The sequence below is a fragment of the Alligator sinensis genome, unplaced genomic scaffold (assembly GCF_000455745.1).
Source record: "Alligator sinensis unplaced genomic scaffold, ASM45574v1 scaffold204_1, whole genome shotgun sequence".
NCBI lineage: Eukaryota > Metazoa > Chordata > Crocodylia > Alligatoridae > Alligator > Alligator sinensis.
Window position 1 is genome coordinate 511,005 of NW_005842363.1, and position 20,620 is coordinate 531,624.

Below are 20,620 nucleotides of genomic sequence, written 5' to 3' on the forward strand. Positions count from 1 at the left end.
ATCTGTACATGCAGATGTTACATTTATATCCACCTAACTAGGGTTAAGTCAATTTAAGGGCCAATCTGTGAGATGTTCAGAGAGATGAAATGAGGCAAAAAATTGGCAGGCCCAATCTAAATTAGTTCCTGCCACCAAATTCAGTTGCTCTGAGGATGGAGGCTCTGGAAGTTACTGTAGTCCAAAAAGAAGAGTAGAACATAATGCTTTCTAGAAATAGAAGACAATCAAGGAATATACTTGCTCATCACTTCTTCCAGTGGCTCTTAGGGACCAGCAGTGGGAACTACAGATATTTCCCCACGGCAAAAGCAATGATGATGTTACTGTTGCCATGTACTGAACAAATTTCCCTGGCAGTCCAAGGGAGCTGAAATTTTAATCTTCCTATGCTAGCTTTTCTCATTTCATCCCAAAGCCTTTTCACTACTTTGGGAACCTGTGAGAATAGACATTTTTTAATTTTAACACAATTGTTACAAGGCATCTTTCAAAGAAAGGAAAATAACACAAGAATCCAGACATCCCTACTATTTCCCCACGAACCTATAAAGATCCAGTGGTCTCTAAACTATGTGGGAGAAAGGGGGGAGGGAAAAGCTGATCTTAATATCTCCTTATGTTATTACTACTTAATTAGTATACAAGTAACAGATCAAACAGTAAACCCAGTTAAATACTACAATGCCCCAGTCAAAACCAGTATGAACTAGCTATTGCCAAAACCTGAACAGAAAGCACTGAGAAGTAATCAAATTAATCAAAGCTTGACTGTGTTTTATGAGGTCTGGAACCAATTTCACACACACAATAAATTATCATCTAAATTCCACCACACCATTACTATCTTCTTCCTCCTTATATATTATAAAACCATGCTACCAGCTCTTTCTACTTTTTTACAGGGAAGATCATACGGGGAGAGCAATCTATCACCCGACATTAGAAATTAAGCCAATGGTTTTGGAGCTAAAGGGTCTAACAAGCACTGGACCTTTTTTCCTAAATAGCAATAGTAACAGTTGAACTTTATATTGCAAGTGTATTAATAAACAGTTTGTTTCCAGTTTCAAAAACTGACTTTAACTATCACTACAATACTGATAACAGTCATTTCTGCAAGGTCACTGCAAAGCTGGAAAATAGTCATTTCTCCTATAAAATATGAAACCATCTGCAACAATGAACCCTGAGAAAGTCAACAAATGACTTAGACACCAGACAGAACCAGGTCAGAGTGACCTTAACAAGAAGCCATCATTATTCTTATTGCCCTTTTCCAAAGATATGCTGCCATATAAAGTTCAGGTTATAGCCTACCATTCTTTGACAATTAAAGAACAACTGTTAAATGTCAGCTACCATCACTGCTTCATAAAGGTTGAATGGATGGGAGCCAATTTCTTGAAGAGGCAATGACTGCATGATATTTACAGTCTACATCTAAATGAAGTACATTCTACCAATAATGAGAGCACTGGAAGTATACAGGTTAAACAATCTATTACACATTAGTATTTGTCTAGATATGGCCACATCAATCTGTGAACCCGTTATTTTTGCGAATACCATTTTCATTGTACGACTCTTCTGTATGCTGAAAAGGCATTTCAGTCCCATGGGCTCAAATCATCCCTTTTTCACAGAGAAAATCTCAAGAGAAAACCAAGCAGACCAGAAAACTCTACAAGGTTCCTTTGTGGCTGATCAGGGCCCATAAGGAATTGATGATTTTTGAAAGAGCAGTGACTCCAACTAGCAAATTATCTGGGATAGCTGCAGAGTTAGCAGGGAACAATGAAATGTTCTCCACAAACTCCTGCCTCCATGATGACTCCTCAAAATCCCAAGAGCCCCTTCCTTCCACACAAAGAATCTACCAGATCTCTTGGCTTGGTTTTATATAGGTTACATACACCCTGGACACAAAATGAACAGACGACACCTTGTGATGGATCTCGAGAAAATTTTCAGCCCATTTTAAGTCTGCTGAGCCAAATACCTGCCTCTAGGGAGTCCCTTCTTATTGGTGCAACTTAAAAAATTGTTTATGATTTTTGACAAATCTGATTCTTCTATTCAAAAGTATAAAACAAAAAGAAAATGTGAAATTGACTGTAAGACTAAGGCTAAATAACCGTAATAACAGTTGGTAGTATGCACCAGTTTTTTCACTGTCTGTCCAACCATAAATAATAATTTTCTTCTGTTAACAAATGGCCCCAGTAGTGTTAAGACAGAGAGAGAGAACTTTCTGTACCAGCAAGTGTCCAGGACAGTCAAAGTGTTGATCTGATAGCCTTTACAACATGATCTTAAGTGCATGCTATTGGGAGCTATCCTTGAAGCACAAAGGAAGTCCATTCCCATGCAGAGAAAAAGTAGCAGAAGGGCAGGGAAGCCCTCTTGGCTAAACAGGGAAATCACAGCCCTCTTAAGAAAGTAGCTTATAAACAATGGAAGTTTGGGGGAGGCCCCAAGGAGGCCTACACAACAACAGCCTGCAATTGTAGGGAACGGGTTAGAAAGGCTAAAATGACGACCGAACTTAAATTAGCAACAAGAATCAAAGACAACAAGAAGTCCTTCTTTAGGTACATAGGGAACAACAGGAAAACAAATGGGAGTGAGGGGCCATTGCTGAACAACTCAGGACAGCTAGTTACCAGCACTCAGGAGGAAACTGAACTCCTGAATGACTACTGTGACTCAGTATTTCACCGGGCCAAGGGGAAAATCATGTCAGATAGGGTACAGAATGAGCAGGGTAGGAATGACCATCTTCCTACTATTGCCATAGAACTGGTGTGTGATCAATGAAAAAAGTTGGACATATATAAGTCAGCAGGACTAGATGAACTTCATCCAAGAGTTCTGAAGGAACTGGCTGAAGTCATTGCGAAACCCCTGGCGAAACTCTTCCACAACTCGTGGCACTCTGGAGAGGTCTATGAGGACTGAAAGAGGGCCAATGTTGTGCTCATCTACAAGAAAGGGAGGAGGGAGGACCCAAGTAACTATAGGCCAGTTAGCCTAACTTCTATTCCAGGGAAAATGCTGGAAAAATTCATCAAGGAGTTTATCTGCAATAAGCTTGCAGAAGGTAGGATTCTGAATGACATCCAGCATGGTTTCATCATGGGCAGGTCTTGTCTCACCGACCTCATCTCCTTTTATGACCAAATAACACACCAACTGGACAAGAAAGAAGAGGTTGACATTCTATATCTCAACTTCCAAAAAGCCTTTGATCTGGTATCTCACGATGTCCTCGTGAGAAAATTGAACTATTATGGGCTGAACTCCAAGTCAGTCAGGTGGGTAGGAAACTGGCTGCGGGGTAGGACTCAGAGAGTTCTAATGAATGGATCTGTGTCATCCTGGAGAGAAGTGGCCAGCGACATCACACAGGGGTCGGTACTTGGTCCAGTACTTTTCAACATTGTTATCAATGACTTGGATGTGGGGATGAAGCGGTCACTGCTCAAGTTTGCAGACAACACCAAGTTATAGGGAAGTGTGGTCATGCTTGAAGATAGGCTACAGATACAGGCAGATGTAGACAGGCTAGCAAGTTGGGTGGATCAGAACCAGATGAAGTTCTGACAACATCGAGAAATGTAAAGTACTCCACCTGGAGATGAACAACCCTCCACACTCCTATAGGTTTGGTAGCACCAACTGACCAGCACCATGAATGAAAGGGACCTGGGGGTAATAATAGACCACAGTATGAATTTGAACTAGCAATGCAATGCTGTAGCCAGTAGAGCAAATAATACTCTGGCATGCATCAATTAATGCATCTCCAGCAAAACCAAGGTAGTGATTCTACTGCTCTACTCAGCATTGGTGAGATCACAGCTGGAGTACTATGTCAAGTTCTGGGTGCCTTACTTTAACAAGGATGTAGAAAAGCTTGAGAGAGTCCACCCATATAATCAGAGACTTGCAAGGCAAGCCATACAAGGAAAGAATGAGTGACCTCAGACTCTTCAGCCTGAAAAAGAGAAGGCTGAGAGGGGACTTGGTAACAGGTTACCGCTACATTAGCGGAGTACATTGAGGGTTCGGGGAACAAGTGTTCACCAGAGTACCCTTGGGAAAACCAGGAGGAATGGTCACAAACTCCTGGAAAACCATTTCAGACTCAACATTAGGAAAAACTTCTTTACAGTCAGGGTGTCCAGACCATGGAATATGCTCCTTCCAGAGGTGGTGCAATCACCTACCCTACAGATCTTCAAGAGGAGACTAGACAGTCACCTTGCTGGGGTCACCTGACCCCAGTTGTCTTTCCTGCTTGGTGCAGGAGGCTAGACCAATTAACTCCCCTCAGAGGTGATGCAAGCACCTGCGCTGGACTCATTCAGAAGGCATTTGAATGTTTATCTTGCTGGGATCATCTGATCCCTGCAGACTTCCTGGCTGGCAGTGAGGCTGGACTCTATGATCTCATGAGGTCCGTTCCAGCCCCTAATGTCTATGAAATCTATGAAATCTTCTGAGGTCCCTTCTGGCCTTACACTCTATGAATCTATGAAGAGACATTAACATAATTTTCAAAGGCTTGATCAAAAGTTCCATAAATATACATTTAAAAAAATCAGCTCCCTAAAAAAATCCATCCCTCTGTTAAAAACACAAAACTGCATGAAGTCCAGGTTGGTTCTCTTCCCCAAAGTGATAGAAAACAGTTAAAACACTTTTACAGGGACCTCACATCCTTTATGTCTCAAAGTTGGGGTCCCACAAAGCAGGAGTCCTGAAATACCTGTGGCTACTGCTGGTAGGAGGCATAGATCCAAGCTTCTGGGTAGGGGAGGATGGGGTGAGGAAGTGTAAGCAGTGGTCTTTATATTTCCCCTCAAAGGATGCTAGTCCAACCACTTCCCCTCTCACCCAGTTCCTATTGCCTTCACATCCTGCATCTCCCATGAGATGGCTGGAATTAGCTGCCTAATAAGGTGTTCAACATATTCCTATCTGATATCCACATAACCAGCCAGAGAAATACTTTTTAAATAGTTCCCTGCATGTGTGAATTTAGCCTTAGTATGAAATATATTTTAGCAGGATCTATAATTATTTTCCCCAAAAGACCTCAGAAATGCTATTTCAACATTTTCAGAGGTTAAAGTGTTTTGTTTTATTTCCTGCTAGATTAGGAATTCCTATTCTTACTTGAGCTCATTTTAGAAAGCACAGTCTCACTTTAATAGAGTCTTACCTGATTAAGTTCTGGCACACCTGACATCCAGCAGGACATCTGCAAGGACACAACAATAAGCAATTCATTAATGAATAAAAGAAAACATTTGGTAAATAATAATACAAGTCACAAAATGTAAGTGAAAAAATTTCAAGCAATAACATTGAAACTCACTGATTTCTGCATTCATCATCTTTGAAAATCTACTAGAGAAGCTGAGTGCTTTATTTGGATTGCTTTCTATTATATAATGTGCCTAATCTGAATTTCATAGCTGAAGTCATTATCTTCATATACTAGTCACAAACAATGTGTTCAGAATGATATGGCCCCATACAGTTTAATACCTCAAGAACTGAATCCATGTGCTTTACTCCTGCAATACTACTATGGTGGTTATTCAGAAAGCTTTTGAGAAGAAAAAAAATTGTTTTCCTCCATTTTTCAAATACAGGTTGAATTTTTCCCCCTTCAAGCTCTTTCCAGTATTCTGTAAAAGAGTACTATGATTCAATTCATTCTTCTGGCACAGAGCTGGTTGTCAGGGGTACTATGATTGATAGTACCTTTTACTGGCAACATATTCTACCTTATTATTTACATAGAATTTCTATCATCAGTTATCCAATTGTAAGAGACATCATATTTTTTTTTCTTGTAGTGTCTCTTGATTTGGGCCATACTTTCTGCTAGTGGACTAAAACCTATATACCTGGAAACCAAGAAGGATCATCTGTTACAGGTTTTGGCACTCATCAAAAAACATTGTTATACTTTAAGGCCAGGTACAAACAGGGACATTATACTTTTACTGGTATAAGTGATCGGAAACTGGTCTATATCCATAACAGAACAGTTTGGCACATACACTGGTTTAAAAATGGCAGAACTGGGTCTAAGATTTGCCCTCCCCCATCTCCCCAAAGGATGAATATGTGTTCTGTTTGCTACCAATCTAAACTATACTGCTTACAGAAAACTGAGTAATTTAGATTCCACCTCGGACTTTTTTAATGTCCGTGCCTAGCATAAAAATATGTTAGCGGCACTGTCTATGAAACAACTAACGAATGACACTATCATCACATCTAGTCGGGGGTGTTTAGTAATCATCATAAGGTGACACTTCGAACAACATCACATGAACAAGAATTGCTGAATCCATTCCTATACAGAAAAACAAGTAGTGTATAGTATCTGATCCATCCTTGATACCTAATATTAGAAGGCATTCTTAACTGAATGGTAACAGTGAACATTTGGCACTCACATAATGGTGGCACTGCAAAAGTATAAAATAAAACTGCATCTACACTACTTTACAACATCTACATGTCAGCTTTGGCTTTTCTTTAAATGTAATAAAAAGAAAACTAAACCCACAACTATACCTGTGTGGATCTTTAGAACTAGGAATGATTTTTGCACATTCTCTTTTATTGAAGATGTTTTCAATCCAAGACTTCGGGGACTGAAAAGAAAAATCAAACATAATCAAACATAATTACAGTCCTCTACCTCATAGAAAATCTCAACAAATATCATATCATTTCTATAGTGCTGGACAAGAATTTCAAAATGATTTCCACTCTTATGTTAGATATAACTAAATGCCAATTAACATGAGCAGAAACCCAAACCTTGAAACTAAACAATTCTAGCTACCATCCTCAAACACCAGGGAGATTCTGGTGAATCTGAGTTCTTATTAATATATGTGAAATCTGATTCAGAGAAGGCTCAAAATTTAAAGTAAATGAAGTGGTTAGGATGACTCAGAACTGGAAGTGAGAAAAGATATGAAAGTTTGAACGTATCCTCCACCCCAAAGGTGCATGTTCACTGTCTAGTGTTCATTGATCTCATTAAATGTGTAATAACTGAAAAAGACCAGGCTTAGAATGATAGCTATAATTTTTTATGAGCTTATTGTAACTTCTTGTAATTTATGTTTTACTAGATATTAAGAACTGCAGTTGACTTGGTTAACAAAACTTTACTGAAATGGGATAGAGCAGTGGTGCTCAAACTTTTTGCCCTGTGGGGTGGATGGGCAGTGCCCTGTCTGTCTATGGGTTGGATCTAGCAGGTGGGGCCAATCTGGTCATGCAGTGGGCAAGGGGGAACAGCCAGCTCCCATCCAGGTGCACAGAGGGAGGGGATGTGGCTCAGACTAATCTGGCAGAGTGGGGAGAAGGAAGCATGGCTCAGCCCCAACATGGCCATGCAGGGGGAGGGTGCATGGCCCAGCACTGCGGGGAGAAGGCAGCCTGGCCCCAATCTGGCCACGTGAAGGGAAGGGGACGTGGGCTTAGGAATTTGGCAGGAGCAGTGGGTGGCTGTATTAATTGCTCCCACTCCCCTGCTGCTGCCAAATTTTCCAATCCACGGGGAGTCCTGTGGGTCAGATGCCATGACTCCACAGGCTGGATTTGGACTGTGAGCCAGGGGTTGAGCATTCCTGGGATACAGAAATGCTGAAGGTAAGTGATTGAAAGAAAACATTGACTATCTGAGCTGATCAAATGCCTACTAAAATCACTGACTTCAATGGCCCCTGGATAAACCTCTTAGGAGATGGCAAAGCAACTTAAGCTTTGTCTACCCAGTAGACTTATTGCCCCCCAATGACAGTGCCCTCAGGCATGCAGCCCTGCTCTGAGTGGGCTGCCTCCTCAACTGAAAGTAATGTAGCTACTTCTCTGCAGCACCATGCAGGGGCTAATTGGTTCTGCCACTGGACAGTGATAATTAACCCACTTGAAGAGGCTACATTGTTTCTAATTTATGAAGCAACCCACTATGCTTGAAAGCACCACAACCAAGGTCAGTAAGTTTAGTGTGCAATGACACGGTCTGAGCAATCTGAATATTCACTGTGGTGTGTAGATATTTCATGAAGCATTGTCAGGAGGTTTTGAACCTTTATCCCTGCAACACGCAAACATTTTTTAAAAGTATCTTCCAGTTTGGTGTGCTTCAGTTTTTTGACGCCCCATTTGAGATTTGGTGAGCCAGATTTTCACAATTCTGAACACTAGAAGTGAGGTTAAAGAGAGATACCCCAATAAAAAGCAGATGTTAAACTGCTTCAAAGATAAACAACTCTAATAGTGTCTTATCTAGATTTTTTTGGTTTTTTAGGGGTTGGGATTTGGGGAGGGGTGGAATGTGTGTGTATTCATGCATTTGTGTGTAAGCGCTTTGGGGCAGGGATCTTTTTATTCACCAGCATAATGTGCAACCTGGTCTAGGATTAGTGTTCCTAGCTATCAGGCTACACAAGCTTTTGGTTCTTGCAGTCTCTTACATAATATCTGACTAGAGCAGAGATGCACAGCTTGGACTTTAATGAGAGCCATGTGCAAGGTGCACTTTCCAATGAACAGTTCCCTCTAGGGGGATCTACTCTGATCAGCTGTAAGCCCTTATCACCTTTACATACATCTGTGTGTGTAGGATAACAAATCGCCACAGAACGAGGACCCAGGAGTCACTGTTTTGCCTTCAAATCCTTGTTCATTCAATGAAGTGGCTTAATAAGGAATTATGGTGGGTTGTGGTTACTGCCACAGGTTGTTGGCTATACATCCTTGCCCTCTATTATACAAAGGGACCCTCTTTAGACTCACTTCTAAAGAATCTATTATGCTTTTCATGCTCTATGAAATAGTAGATAACACAGCAAATAAGAGTACCAGCAATTCAATTCACAGAATGCAGTCAGGAGTATTCTATTCAGTAAAGATTGTTTTATAATCCAGAAACTCCTGTTTGATTTGTTTAGTAGAATTATGATGCTTAATAATCCTACTTTTAAAAATTATGTTATACATCCTTAAATATTATCATTTTCAATGCATCTGGCTAATGATTTGACTGGTGTATGGAATGTCAGCTCCCACTGAAACAAATCTTTTCTTTGATTTTAATGGAAATTGATGTGTGCCCTTGTCAACAAAGATTAAAGAGTTTGTAAGAAAATAGATTTCTGGTATTAATGTGTGTATGTTCTTCTGGGAACTGTTAATTTGAGTCTAGCTGTATCACAGAATTAAAGGAAAGCAGGGAAGATGATCTTCAGGGTGTGATAGGGACTAAGTGACACAAAAAAAAATTAATCATCTCAGAAAGAAATTCACTGAATACAAATGTTGTAAAAGGATACAGAAATGCAATTCAGAGGAGATGCTGATAAGAGGTTGCATGAAATCCATTAAAGGATAGCAGGTTTTGTACCTACATTTCACAAAACCATTCGGAAACATTCCCATTAGAAACAAATGCTGCCTCATACCTCCCAGGCTACTTCATTCTAATTTCTTGAGCAATTACCCATTGTTGAATTGAACTGATATTATTATTACAACATCCAGGGATTTTCAGCTTTAAAAATTCACTGCTGTTTCTTGTAAATTAAATTATTAGTTTACCAAAAGCAGGAGAAAGCAACATATTCCTTAATTTGACTCACTTCCTTGAGAGTGAATTCATTTTGCTGAACTGTTCATTAAAATTAGTATGATAGGTTACCCAAGTAGCTCCTTGTGTAAAACTCAATAGTAACAAATGCCATACCAGTTATTTGTTTCCTTATCAGCAGGGATCCAGGTTTTCTGTGCACCATGGAAAAATGCAGTTAAACCCAGGTTTTCTCATTTTAAGGAGAAAAACACAGATTTTTTTTTGAGGAGAAAAATGCAGATCTTCTTCTTTCAAAGAGAAAAAAAATGAGAAACAGCAGGTTTTCCCTTGCAGGCTGACAGCGCTCTGGGGGGAGCAGAAGGAAGGCAATCAGGCAGGGGGTGCCACGTGCATGCGCCTGTGCACACATGCAAGTAGCAGCCAGGCAGCATGAAGAGCAGCTCTTGCAGGTCCCTACAGTTTAATCGGGGAGTAGGGGGGAGATTGAGGCCTCCATAGTGAGGGAAGGATGGAGCCAGGCAGGGCTGGGCGTACTGCCCAGCTGGAGTGGTTTGTGGGGCTTCGGGGCCAGAGCTGGGGTGGGAATGTGCAACCAGAGGGCTGAGGCAGGGAGCTGCGGGCAGCTCATCCGGGGCATGGAGGGAGAGCTGGCTCCCATCCACTGCATACATTCCTGGGGAGTGGAGTATGAGGCATGCGCCCCCCAGATTTGTGAGCAGGGCAGGGGCAGTTGCAAGCTCAGGGCTCCCCACCCTGCTTCTCCCTCCCGGGGGCCTCCACAACCCAGCAGGTGGGACCTGGAGTGGCAAGGCAGAGCAGGGCAGTGAATTTTGGTGCCACCACCAGGAGGTGTGCCCCCCACTGCTGTCAGGTCGGCAATGAGCACCATGTCACTACAGTGCCAGGCTCTCAGCAGTGGCACCGAGCTTGCCCCCCCACTCTGCCTTGCTATGCTGGGTCCTGCCTGCCAGGCTGTGGAGGCCCCAAGGGGGTGGAGGGGCAGCAGAGCAGGGAGCCCCAAGCCCACAGAAGGCAGCCCACATCCGACCTCCACTGGCTCCACTCCAGCTTTGCCACCCATGGGGGAGAGGGAGCTGGGCTCCATGCTCCACTCAGGCCACAGCAGCTGCCACCTCCCACGGGCAGCAGCTGGGTGCTGCTGGAAGGGGCAAGGGGCTGTGGACCTGGGTCCTCCTCTGGCAGTGCTGCAGGGATGGGGAGCTGTGGATCAGGAGTAAGAGGCACTCACTTGGTTAGCTATTAGGAAAAACTTTCTAACTAAGATAGTTAAGCACTGGAATAGATTGCCCAGAAGGGTTGCAGAATCTCCATCACTGGAAGCTTTTCTGTGTGGATTAAATATTTGTCTGGGATATTTAGACATATATATATAAGAAGATGCTGTTTTGAACAAGAGGTTGGATTAGATAACCTCCAAGACCCCTTCTATACCTGTTTTTCTATTATTCAAGTCGAGTTAAATAGAGAAGTGTGTCAAATTACATACCAAAATCTGATATGAAATATAAACACAGCATCAATCTTAATTTGTCATAAACTATTCACTACTTAATTTTAACAGCATGGTTCATATTCCACAACATTTCTAAATGGGATTGACAAAGAATAGAGAATTTCTACCTTGTTCCAGGAAGGAAACCGAAAGGTGCTTTAACAAGACTGTAGAATATATGGTGTAATCATCTCCATTCCTTGTTCTCTATAATTTCTATGTATACTAATAAAATTGGTTTGCATATCATTCTTAATTCAGGATGAAGTTTAGCAAAAATAAAGTGCCAAAAATCTGCATGTTTGAAATATTTTCTTCACGTTAGGACAACAGGACAAAAGACTGTTTAACATATCAAAAAGCACAGAAAGAGATCTATTTGTATTTAATATCTGGACTTGGAAAAAAAAATCACAGATAAATATAACAATCGAATCTACAAAAAATAAACCATAAATCTATAACTGTACCTCTCAGTTAAGCTAAGCCTGTTAGCTCCTGCACAAATGGAGAACCAAAATATTTATACATCTTTATGTAAACTTAGGAAGAGATCCTTATTGTATTAGTTTAAACCAGGAGGTGATGATATGCCATGTTATTCTGAAGTCAGACAGAAATCAGGCATGCCTCTCAGAACCGGTTTCAAAGATACCTCCCTACCCTACCTTCTGCCTATATTTATTCAAATAAGGATCTGGGCTATAACTTTTATGGAGGTCTGTGTCTGAAGTTAATACTTCAATGAAGGATCAGAACCTACAGCCAGCAACCAGTAAAAAGATTTAATTTAAGAATAGGTTATATTTTACAGTTGTGTAAGTACTACAGGGTTTGGAATTAAAATTGAACATAGGGTATTCCAGTATTTGCTTTCACTCCTTCCTGTTCCTCGCCATTTAGAAATTCTCTCTATTGTATACACTTCTGTTGCAATGTTCTCTCTAAAGTTCACAAAGCTGTGGTCATTATTTAAAGTCATAGTCAGGGAGAGAGTTTAACGAATGTTTAATACCACCAGACAATCAGCATTATTCATTGGTTGAGTACCAAATGGAGGAAAACAAGGTTACACTGTGAACACTGACCACCCAAAAATAAGCACAAAAATTTAGGCAGAATATAAGTCAATTGAAATCTAGCAAGAACAACTGAGCAGAAGGTTCCATGCTAAAAGTGTCATTGTCTTTACTGGTTACTAATGGTGCTGACTTGTGTTTTATACCTTACCCAAAACACAGCTTCCTCAAGAGCTGAAATCATGGTGCTTACCACAATACTGGGGCAAAGGTGTACCTGGCAGCATCTGTATCCAGGGCCACCATGGCATAGCCACTACTGCAGAAGGAGGTGCCAGCACTAGCTATGAGATTAATAAGGCAACTACCATTTATTTCTATATGGAACAAGGGAGTAAAAACCTTAGTTCAGGAGTGCCTGTAGGGCCAGAGTTAACCTTCTGCCTGTCTGCAGCACAGCCAGGAGACCCCTGCCTCTATTCTAGCACTCTCCTTCCTTACTGAGTGCCTGGGGCTTGTACCCCAGTTACCCTCCCTTAGTTATGCTATTGTGCTGGGACCTAGCATCAGTACTAAATCACAGAAAACTGTGATTTCTGTATTAGCCATTAGAAATCTCCCATCTTAGGATGACTCACAACTGCTGTTTAGTCTGTAAGACCGAACAGGAGTAGCACACCTGGTAGTATGGGCATGTGTCACATAAGAAGTCACTGCTTGAGAAACTGCTTCCTTCAAAGCAATGAGAAGAGATCAGGTATTCTCTAAGCAGTATCAAGTCTAGTGGATTCACTATGGATCTCTAAACCAGGATCTTTTCAGTCCATATGTTGACGCTACAACAACGTTATTACTGGTGGTATCAGCTACGAAAGATTTCAACCTCCTTTTTTTTTTTTTTTAAAAGAACCCTGGCTGTGTTTGCAAGGCTAGAGATTAGGAAAATGTGTTTTTAACAGGGTGAAATTATTGCAGGGCAGCTGGTACCTGGACCTCATGCAGGTATGCACTGTGATAGAGGCATTTCCTCTTGTGTCTAGCCTATCAAGGATTACATTCTCTGCAGTCAGAGTAACTGAAACTATTTTAAACCCTTTTAAACATGAACTAGATGTACAGCAAATCCCTGAAAGGGACATATCATGTCCTGGAAATGTAGCCACTTTTCTTTACAACTTATAAGTCCTATATCACAGCAGTCTATAGCAGATGTTTACAAGTAAAACTTTATCTTTCTAAAAGTTAGCCCTGCAAGCATCCTGAGAGTCAAGCTCGGTACAATCTTCTTTTCAGCCATCCTCACTCTTAATAAGAGGTTTACCATCCAAATTAGGCCCTCAGTAATACCATAAATGCTCTATAGACCTGGCATCTCATTCAATTTCTTTTTTCTTAATGCTTGTTTATTTTGTTCTAAAACTGTTCCTGCCAGAGGTAAAACAATGGAGCCTCTTTTCAAGTTACTGAGAAAAAATCTTAGAAATAGTGTGGTAATTTATTTAGCTATATGTAGAATCAAGAATATTCTCCCAACCCCCTTTAGGTACCTGAAATTAATAAAAGATGAGTTACAGAAACATAAATGCACGATCACGGAAGATGAATTGTGGGGAGCCACTTGTTTAAATTCTTCCACTGCACTGACAGCACTGGGCTGATTTTCTCTGCCTTTGGTGGTCTCCATCAGCTTTCTAGTATTTGAAAACTAAAGACAGGTTACTTGAGACCAATCTCTTAATTTTAAAATGCATCAGTGGTAAAAAGGAAGTCTGCAGGACTACACACAAGCTTAGGGTGAATTACATATGCCTGGTTGGATCAAAGCCTTATATGGACATTTGGAAAACATTTCCCAAGCTTGATTCAAAACCAGATCCAGAGGGGATGCAGTGGCACGGCTCTACACCTTTTTCAGACTGAAGCACACCACAAGAGCCCAAAGCATGCAAGAATCCCACCTTTCCCTTCTGTGCTCAAAGACATGCCCCTTCCCTTCCCCTTGCTCCCAGCAGCGACAGCAGCAGAGATGGGTGGGGTGGTAGGCTCCCTCCCTGCCTGGTCCCTGAGGAACAGGCATGGGAGAGGGAACCACTGACCATTGCCATTGCCCTGTTCCCAGCTGAGCCCAGCCCCCCTGCAGCCCAGCTAGAGCAGGCAGAATCAGCTTTGAGTCTTTCCCACCCTTGGGACAGCCGGACAAGCAGCAGTGGCAGGCAGGGGAGAGGGAGAAACAGGAGAGGAGGGGACAGGGCATGCCTTTGAGCACAGAAGGGAAAGCAGGCATTGTTATATGCTTTGGGGGCTTTAGAAAGTCCCAGAGGCTCCCATGACACTATGGCTAAGTACAAACAGTCAAAAAGCTCGAGGCTGAATCAATTTACTCTTTGCAGGTTAGTCTAAACTGTATAGATTAAATTGAGAAACAACTGGAAACACTCACTTTTGAAGCCAGGGGGTGCTAAAGCAGGGCTCTCTAGCACATAGCTGGCTTGGGCTGCATATTCACTTCCTCTTCCTGCTGCCCCTGAGGTGTGCGGTCCAGAATCACACATACGGGACTCTGCAGGGTTACTCATTAGGAGGGATCCTGGTTTTCTCCGATAAAAAAAAAAATCCCTAATTTTCAGGTATAAAAAAATCCACGTTTTTCCATGTTCAAAATGAAATGCCACTACACACACACACACACACACACATTAGTGAAGTTTCATTTTAATCATGGAAAAATGTGGGTTTTGGGTTACTTTTTTTACACCGAAAATTGGGGATTTTTTTAATCAGAGAAAACCAGGATCCCTGCTTATCACTTCCTCCTCCTGCTTCCAGGTGCCTCTGTTATTTGTAGTCCAGTAGTACAGCCAGCAGCAACTTTCAGTAAGTTTAGCATGGCAAGGTAGACCTGTACTCAGGGGAAGGGGGGTTTAACCCCGTTCCCTGGCCCCAGACCCCAGCTGGGGTTTGCCTGGGGGATTCAGTCCCTGCCTTCCTCTCCACCACCCCACTCCCCCAACCCTCTCTGCTGGAACAGACAGCCCGGTGCAGCCCAGGACTGGAAAGCATGCTGGGGAACTCTGATTTAATTTAAACTAGAAAGCGGTCTGGGACAGAAGTTTCATAAACTGGTTTGACCTAAATCTGATACTACATTCTACCAGTTTTATTTTGAAACTGGTTTATGTGCACTGAATTTCTGTTCTGTTACAAATTTAAACCAGTTTCTGATGACTTAAACCAGTTTATGTGTAACTTCTGTCCCTAGCCTATATACCTGCACCGGTGGGGGCAGGGTAAGAATCATGTGCAGCACTTCTCTTTGCCAAAGCCTGGATCCACACCTGTTCAAAACCTACTGAAATCAATGGAAGACACCCCCCTACACCAACCCTTTTAACTAAGTAAGCTCTCCATACATTACATCCAAATTGTAGGTTCCACATTTTCAAAAGTATATCCTAGGAAGAACAACAGAGACTTTCCCCCAAAATCACTGTACTCTACTGTACTCTCATTAAACTTGGGGAACATTTACAATTGCAATGTAATATTCATTTACTTGGCCCCTGGTGTTTTATGTCCACATTTGTTATGAGAAAAATCTTTTTTATTTAGACACAAAAACAAGTGAACAGATACCGCAGTCAGTGTACTGGGTCAACCTCACAAGCATCCCTATCATCTGGCTTAGTGTGGGCTAGGAAGGAAAATCTCTGGAACAGCCTCCTGGAAGTCCTACAGCAAGTAAGTGCACATAAACAAGATAGTTACAAAAATCATAAATCACATCTGGAATATGAAAATTTATTATTCTATGGCATGTCTTACTTTTTGTACGTATAGCAATAACTCCTCCTCTGTGATTGGTAATAGGTTTTATTTTACTGTTATATAACCAAAGGCACTTATTTAAGCTTTAAGAAATAGACCTAAACAGCTAAAGGAAAAAAAAACCCCATTGCTTTCAGTTCAATAATGTTGAAAGGTTAATTAGCCTCCCTGCTATCAGTGACTGCACAATGAATTGGAAAGTTAAATCATAGTTCACGGAAGATGAGCCCAAACACCTCAAACTCCAGGGTTCATATATGTATCTGTACTTTGTAGCTGGGTAATAAGGGCTAAATTCTCAAGTCCAGCTGAGCTGCTCTTGACACAGACCTGGGGAAAGTGAAGGCTTACAGTGCTCAAGACTAGCTACTAGTCCCCTTGAAGTATATCCCAGGTGCAGGGCTTCACCTTTATCTAGCTACCTGGCCATAAGTTGTTTTCTTCAGTCGTATCACTTCAACAAAGCCCTGAACAAATTACTGCTAGAGATGCTATGCTGACTGCCTCAGGATTCCTCAACATGGAATGAATCTTCAAGGAGTTGATTAAGCTGGCTTTCTAGTCACATTATATTGCTGAAAATACACAAAGCAGCTGGAATAAGAGACAACATCATTCATGGGCAACTGGCGCCACTTTAGTCAGAGGAGGCATGTGCCCCCCCTGCAACCAGTCCCACCGACTGGTGGAGGGTCTCCCGGCAGCTGATGCTGCCGACCAGTGGGGGGAGGGAGCCCTGCAACCAATCTTGCTGCAGCCGATCACTGCATGGGAGTGGCTGTGGTTGCTGCTGGGAGTGGCTGCAGTGATCAGTCGGTGCTTGCAGGGGGGGCACCAGCACTCCCGCCTGCCCCCCCTGCCCATCACCTAAATGGTGAGCGTGGCCAGTCAGGGGGTGCACCGGCGCTCTCAGGGTGTGCATGTGTACCCCTGTGCACCCTCTACGTGTTGCCACTGACATCATTCTTAGGTTTGTAACAGGCCAAATTAAAATCAGAATCCAAATACATTAGAGTTTTGAGGAAGTTCTGATCTGGGTCTTCATAGCTCAGGCCCATCAGGCCAACTAAAAATGTTGTGATCATTGAATGTGGTAGCTAAAAAGCGGTATTATGCATGACATGACATAACATTTTTCAGTCCACAATAAAACTAATTTAATGGGAAGCATAAAATATGAATTATTATTTAATATTGGCAGCCATGCATATCTAGATAGCTATCTAATTTATAATTTCTACTGATAGAAAAAAAGTGTCCTAATTATTAGCTACTTAAGACACTCTTAAAACTGTCACCCATGCTGTCAGCAAGCTAGTAAGCACTAGCAGGGGATCAAGAATTACTGTTTGTAAATCTATCTTTCCAAATATATTTCAGCCTAAGATTGAAAATTAATATAGTGAGAAGCACTTTTAAACAGGTGCTTTGAAGGTAGCATTTGTAGTTTTCAGTTCATCCGTTCTCATTGAAGATTAATGCCTGCCTGTCGCACTCACAAGTACCTTCAAGCCAAAAAAACTCCTTATGTAAGAAAAAAAAGTAGGAATTGGCCCTTCAGCACTCATTTACATTACTGCTGTGGATTAGAAATAACCCACAACTTAAAATAAGTTAATTTGAAGGGTTATCTGTCACTCCAGTTTTGAGTTGATCTTGTAGTTTTTATGGGTTTTTTCCCCACTTAGTCAAAATTTATCAAGCTCCCATGGAATTGATGCTTTGAGCATGAATTACTCTGGGTAAAGTGCAGCTTCTTCTAAGCATAAAACCTTGCTCAGATTAACTGTTATGGGGCTACTCTCACTGCTCCACTTGAACTTACCTTGGTTAGGAGTTAGTGCAAAGACCTTCCAACTCAATGAACTCTTTTTGAAACTTTACTGACCCAATCACTTTACTTCTTACCTACCTGGCTCTGAGTGATGAAGTAAGTCATCTATCTACTGCTCCTATAAGAACAGGGCTTCACCAGATACATCAACATTATCTTTATAGAGCAATTTTGCTAAGTACTTGCTGCGTTACATGAGATAGTTTAAATTTTATTGGACTATGTTAAAATGTGACTATCAATTGATTACTATTTACTTAAACTTTTATGTGAACTGAATATGTGGATGTACTTTTGTTTTTTGCTCACTAGTTTTTTTCTACCCCCTATCCCCCATAGTCAGCAAATTCTGCACTTTTCACTTGCTTGAGTTTTTCCTAGTCAAGTCCATAGCACCCTTCCCATTGTAAACAAAATACTATTCTGTTTTAGAAAATTGATACAGCTTCTTTCTCAACAGATTTGTTCCTTGTGTATTCAGTCACACTGCATCTTACTGGCTTGAACAAAATACTCTCTTCGTTCTTGTATCTGACAAGGACCCATGTCTGTTCCTCTACACAGAAGTGTTCCTTCTGCATCCATATGGGAAATGCAATGAAGAGGCTTACTGACAGAGAGGAGGGGAGGATAGAAAGAAAGAAGTAATGAGAATTGTTTACAGGGAGGAGGGGAGGATAGAAAGAAAGAAGTAATGAGAATTGTTTACACTTTTTAAAATAAAAAATGGTATTAATGCATAGTAAACAGGTGGCTAGAGATAGGATACAGACAGGAGAAATCAAACATATACATCAAATGATACAAATAAGCAGGGGACAGGGTTACTTTGGTTGGGTACAAATATCAAAAGACACAGGAAGTTATGAGTATCTGAAGATTTCTGTTACTTCACAATGTTATAAAATGTCAAGTGATGCATCAAGTGATGCACATGGGTAGCCTACTCATCTTTTTACCAATTTGGACTCTATGATCTTTGAGGTCCCTTCCAGCCCTTAACTTCTATGATTCTATGAATTCTCTTATTCCCCCTGTATATCCTCTCCATTTTGGTTTATTCATTCAATTTATATCCCATCCTTCCCAACAAAGGCTTGGGGTGGCTTACAATTAGAGAACAAAATAGAACAAAACAACTTAGAAAGCAAGCAAAAACTATCAACATAAACCAGAAACCCCCAAAATAATTGATTTCTTATACTTACTTTCGGAGTTTTGCCTTCTACCAAGGCCACATATAGATGCTCAGTTTCTACCAGGACAATTGCTGTTCTCCTGGTAGAAACCCAAAGTGTGCAGATGTTTAGACTTTTTCTTTTAAAGCAAAAATGGCAGTTCAAGGAGAAAAATAACCTGGGAACAACCAGGGTTAAATTGCACCCAAGAGCATCTCCTGGGAGACTAAAAGCCTAATCACTTTCCCCTGGCTTAGTTCCTCTTGAGGACCAGGAGCAATGAAGCTGGGGGAAAAAGACTCCCATGCCTTCCTAATACCGGTGTCACTCTGGGTTCCCTTACCCCCACCCCATTGACTGGGAAGGCAGGGGAGGAGCAGTCACCAGCTGTTTCATGCCTGCTTCTCACACTGGAGTTCGAGAGAGGCAGGGGCATTTTGCCATGATGACAAGCAGCTGTGGTAAAGCAGGCTGCTGTGCCCCTTTGGCAAGGCTCCCAGCACCTTGCTGCAGCCCCCAAATGCTTCTTTCCCCCTCCCCCTGATCCCTTCTGGATCAGCCTGGAGCAGTACAACCAAGGTATTCTCCTATGGAGGGGAAGGGGGGAGAACCAAGAAGGTTCCCACCATGAGAAAATGCCATCCTCCTTCCTTCCAATCCGCTCACTGGTGGGATGTGGGCAGGAACCCTCCAGGGACTGTCTATGGCAGCTGCTGCTCTTCAGCAGCCACCAAATACCACTTGACAGCATGCCCCCTTTTCCAGACAGAGATAAGGGCAGACTGTCAATTAATGGCCTCCCTTAAGGGTACAGGTGGTCCAGGGAACAGCACTTCAATGCCCCCTGTCTGGAAAGCTTCACAGGTAAGCTGTCTAGCCACAGGGTTGGAGCAAACAGTCCAGTCCCTGCACTATTTTTCTACAAGAAGAAATTTCTTCTGGTAAAAATAAATGTCTGTACACAGGCTAAGACCATGTCCTTTGTTCTGTATGGGTGTACCAGTCTACTTGCTCATAACACATTGCAGGATTGGGGCCTTATTGCAGAATATTCAGAAGCAGATAGGTCCTGTTTTCCAAAGTGATTTAGGTACTTAGGGACCTAGCTCCTATTGGCTTTGGATAAGTCTTAGACTCCTCAAGAGCTTTTGAAAAAATTGTCTTCAAAGTTTATCTACACGCAACCTTTCTACCCCTTTAATTGTAATGATATAGTTTGAATGTAGCTGTGTCACTATAATATGCACTGGTACAAAACTGCGTGCAGAACATACCTAAGTTTATAAGCAGTTCAAGACAAGGACCAATTTTTCCTGTACCTAGGTGTCAAACTCACCCCATACTGTGGGCCAGACGTAAACTACGGGGGGGGGAGGAGGAGGGAATCTTAACAGGGCCCCATAACCCCAAATTCTGCAGCAGCCCCTGCCCCCACCTCACACCAACCCCTAAACTCCTAGTCCCTCTAGAAAAAAGAAACAGCTCTGTGAGCTATATATATATATATATATACAACACCTCTGTCCTATACATTTGAAAAAACACCTAGTACTATGGAGCTCCTATTCAGACTGGGCCCTCTCAGCAATAATTAATAACAATATTTTTATGGGG

At 41.8% G+C, this 20,620-nt stretch overlaps 1 protein-coding gene across 3 annotated transcripts in view; it reads right to left on the reverse strand.

Annotated features, from left to right (window-relative positions):
* TRPM6 (transient receptor potential cation channel subfamily M member 6) overlaps positions 1 to 20,620 on the reverse strand; it is a 116,187-nt gene that overhangs the window by 78,982 nt on the left and 16,585 nt on the right. For all 3 annotated transcript variants that reach the window (XR_003095374.1, XM_025210661.1, XM_025210659.1), the window contains exons 2-3: positions 6,604 to 6,683; positions 5,231 to 5,269 (exon numbers count right to left, since the gene is read on the reverse strand). Coding sequence is in view for 2 of the 3 variants with exons in the window: in XM_025210661.1 (XP_025066446.1) it covers positions 5,231 to 5,269; positions 6,604 to 6,683 (119 nt within the window). In the remaining variant the exon portion in view is untranslated. The remainder of the gene's footprint in view (positions 1 to 5,230; positions 5,270 to 6,603; positions 6,684 to 20,620) is intronic.